The 3,483-nt window shown below is 33.3% G+C and overlaps 1 protein-coding gene across 1 annotated transcript; it reads right to left on the reverse strand.

Annotated features, from left to right (window-relative positions):
- Positions 1-2,421: 2,421 nt before the first annotated feature.
- Positions 2,422-3,258, reverse strand: LOC121806555 (ethylene-responsive transcription factor ERF008-like). Its single transcript, XM_042206655.1, has one exon. It carries the CDS (start codon positions 3,105-3,107, stop codon positions 2,661-2,663), a length of 447 nt encoding a protein of 148 aa, XP_042062589.1. The 5' UTR covers positions 3,108-3,258; the 3' UTR covers positions 2,422-2,660.
- Between the last annotated feature and the right edge of the window lie 225 nt (positions 3,259-3,483).

Here is a 3,483-nt window from a genome sequence, read left to right on the forward strand (position 1 = left end):
AGAAACATGTCATAAATAATGGGAGGAGAATAGTTTTCTCTTTGAACAACTAGATTATTAGTTGAGAAAATAAGAATTTGTCAAAACTATTTGATATTTAAATGAACCTTTGCTATAAGTAAAGGAATCTAATCTATCACAAAGTAAATGTAACTCTTTTCATCACACAAAAGTATGCATTTTTGTCTGAGCATGAATTTTAATGAACAATTAATAAGATAAGAAAGAAATAGAAAAAGAAAAGTAATTAGAGTATTGTAAGTGAAGAATAAGTCTCACCTTAAGAGCATCCACAGTGGTGACCGATCGCAATGGCCAAGCGATCGGTCACCACATAGGCCCTCAAAGGTCACCATTGTGGATGGAGGGCCTATCTTCACTCCCCAACAGCTCCTCCCCAAGGGCAGCTACATCGGCGGGCCGATCTTCTCATTCTTTTTTTATTATATTCATTTTTTATCCATATATATACCCTATTCCCTACCAATTATTCACATTTATCCCACTTCATTTTATCTCACTCTACATTGTACTTCTCTTTAGTCACAATGTTTACAATATATTTATCAATGTTTTAGTTTGTTTTTTTCAATATTTTTTTTAAATATAGAATGTTTTCTTTTTAATGATTTGTTTTTTTATTGAGTTGTCTTTATTTCTTGTTATTTTATCATTTTATTTAACACTAACAATTAAAAGTGAAAATATAAAATAGTGATGATATGGAAATGAGATGGACTCTGAGATAGGCTCTGGGACGGACTCTCATTGCAGGGAGATAGGCTCTGGGTGAGCTCCAGAGATAGGCCTCCACCGTGGATGCTCTAATAGAGAGAAAATAGTTTCTAAAATTAGAACGTGCATACTCTTGTTGGACATTCTAAAAGGGAAAGAATACATATTCTTTTGGACGAATAGATTACGTAGTAATTTTTGTCATTATAAAGGAAATTATGTTTTACGTCACGAGACAAACTAGTTTTTACAATTTATTTGTTAATATATACTCATGTATTTAAGAGTTTAGATGTAACTGATAATATTAGGCTTACTTGTTCATTTATAATATTGCAATTATATTTGAATGGTCATCCGATTGTGTACATGTATTCATATAAAATAAAAAAAACTATCAATTAAATCACGAACTTGTTATGTAACAGTAAATGATATCCATTCCATTGAGCATACAATATTTAATGCCTATTCTGGGCCCAGACCATTTGAATGATTATCCGATTTTTTATTTACGACAATATAATTACGTTGTAGACCACATAAATATTATTTTTATTTAAAATAATTTAGAATACTGTCAATGCCAAGAGTGACATTCCTGCGTTGGTCCTGGCTCTTTGTTTACCATGTTTTAATTTTTATTTTTTCTTCGAAATTTTTGTCACCACACGTTATACCAGTTGTAACTTACCTACATCATTCTTTCCGTGAATATAAATCTCACTTCTTTTTCTGCATAAATTTAAAAAATATTAAGAAAAATAAGTGAAATATGAACACTATTTATATATATATTAATTTTAAATGATATATAAATGAAATTAATTAATAGAATATGGGACTACTTTATCATTTATGATAAATATGAAGAGATTTTGATTTGCAGACATATTAAAATAAAAATGAGACTCCCTTAGCAAACAGAGGGAGTATATTCTAAATTTTGTCAGCGTAGTAGTACTAATATTTTTGCTCCCTGTGTTGCCAAAAGCAATTCCAAATTTAGTAAGTTGTTTTTAAAAGAGTGTTATTTTTAATCTTTATCTTAAAATTTATTTTTTATTAATAATATTTTAATTAATTTTTTTCTCTTTTATTTATTTATTTATTATGCTTTAACTTTCCACACCCCTATAAAAGTTTTTATTTTTAAGAATCAAATTTTAAATACTTCCTCATCCATTATCTCAAGAAAGATGATCATTTCTTGGGAGACATGAAATTTATACAATTTTATTTGTGTATTAAGTAAAAAATTAAAATAAGAAAAAAAAGAAATTAAAAAAATACCATTTTTAGTAATGAATTATGTTGGATGAAACAAACTAAAAAGAAAATGTTGAAGTTCATCTTGGAAAGGAGAGACCCCATGGAATGGAAGACAATAATTTTTAAGAGATGGAGAGATTATAAAATTAATGAGCGACAATATTAGAGGAAATCGAAGCCGTGTTATTGGCAATGTGTGCGCAACCAATTCTATCTCTCTTATCCACACATCAATTTGCATCTCAACTCACAAAAGTAGGCCATACTCCTACGCATTCAATGGAACAGAGAAAATCACACAATACATTCCCATAACATAATCAAATATACTCCTTATTACTATAATCTAATCTAAATTATTGACCATACTCTGGTTAATTTCGACACCATCAAACGACTAAGCTATAAATCCAATTAATAAAAGGATATTCCATAGCTTTTTTATACAATTAACTGTTGATAACACACAATTAAGCTAATCTCTATAAGCTTCTCCTTTACATAAACCCAAATTCAAAGCTACAACTACAAACCCCTAACCAATCCGGCGAAAATTACAGACCCAAAAAAAAAATTAATAATAATAATAATAATAATAATAATTAAGTATTAAAAAAATGTGATATGATATCACAAACCGTATTCAGACTAATTCAATTTTCCTCCGAGCTCTCCGGGCTCGGATACTCATTCAAATCGGGCTTCTCCACAGCCCGGCCCGATCCGGAGCGCGCGCTTTGCATCGCGTCGACTCTGGCGCCGACTTCGGTGGCTTTTTTCCTAATCGCGGCGGCGGATAAATCGCGCGGCTCGTCGACGACGTCCTTGACGATGAATTCGGGGAAATTGAGGCGCGCGGAGGGGCCGCGGAGGTGGAACAGGGCTGTGTCGTAGGCACGCGCCGCAGCGACGGGGGAGGAGTAGGAGCCGAGCCAGATTCTGGAGCGTTTATTCGGCTCGCGTATCTCCGCCACCCACTTCCCCCACTTTCGCATCCGTATGCCGCGGTAGGGTTTCTCCTGCTGCTGCCGGCGCTGCCGCTTCGAGATTTCCGAGGACGACGTCGTGGGTGAAGGAGCTGTGCAGCACGCTCCGTCCATTGATTTCAATCGATTGACGGATGAAAATTGTGATTTAATTTTTGGGTGAGAGTTTTGGGGAAGAATTTATGATTTAGGGTTTGGTATTAATTTTTGTGTGGGGGAAGGGAGAGAATCTAAAGTGGAATTCATGCTAGAAAACAACACTTGCTTTTATGCGATGCGTCGCTATTTATACGGAGGTGGAGGGATGGGATTCGGCTTTCTAATTATTTATTCAAGGATTTTTTTTTTTTACTGGAATTCAAGGATTCTTAATCAATCCACAAATTAATAAAGACATATTTCATCTTATCATGTTTCCTCATCCGCACTTTTAAAATCTAAATATACGAATTTAGTGTTTTTACAGATAAATTAATACTAGAAATTAAAA

This window comes from Salvia splendens, chromosome 6 (genome assembly GCF_004379255.2).
Source record: "Salvia splendens isolate huo1 chromosome 6, SspV2, whole genome shotgun sequence".
Taxonomy (NCBI): domain Eukaryota; kingdom Viridiplantae; phylum Streptophyta; class Magnoliopsida; order Lamiales; family Lamiaceae; genus Salvia; species Salvia splendens.

Coding starts and splice junctions, on each gene's coding strand:
- LOC121806555 (XM_042206655.1), bottom strand. CDS start 3,107: ATGGACGGAGCGTGCTGCACAGCTCCTTCACCCACGACGTCGTCCTCG.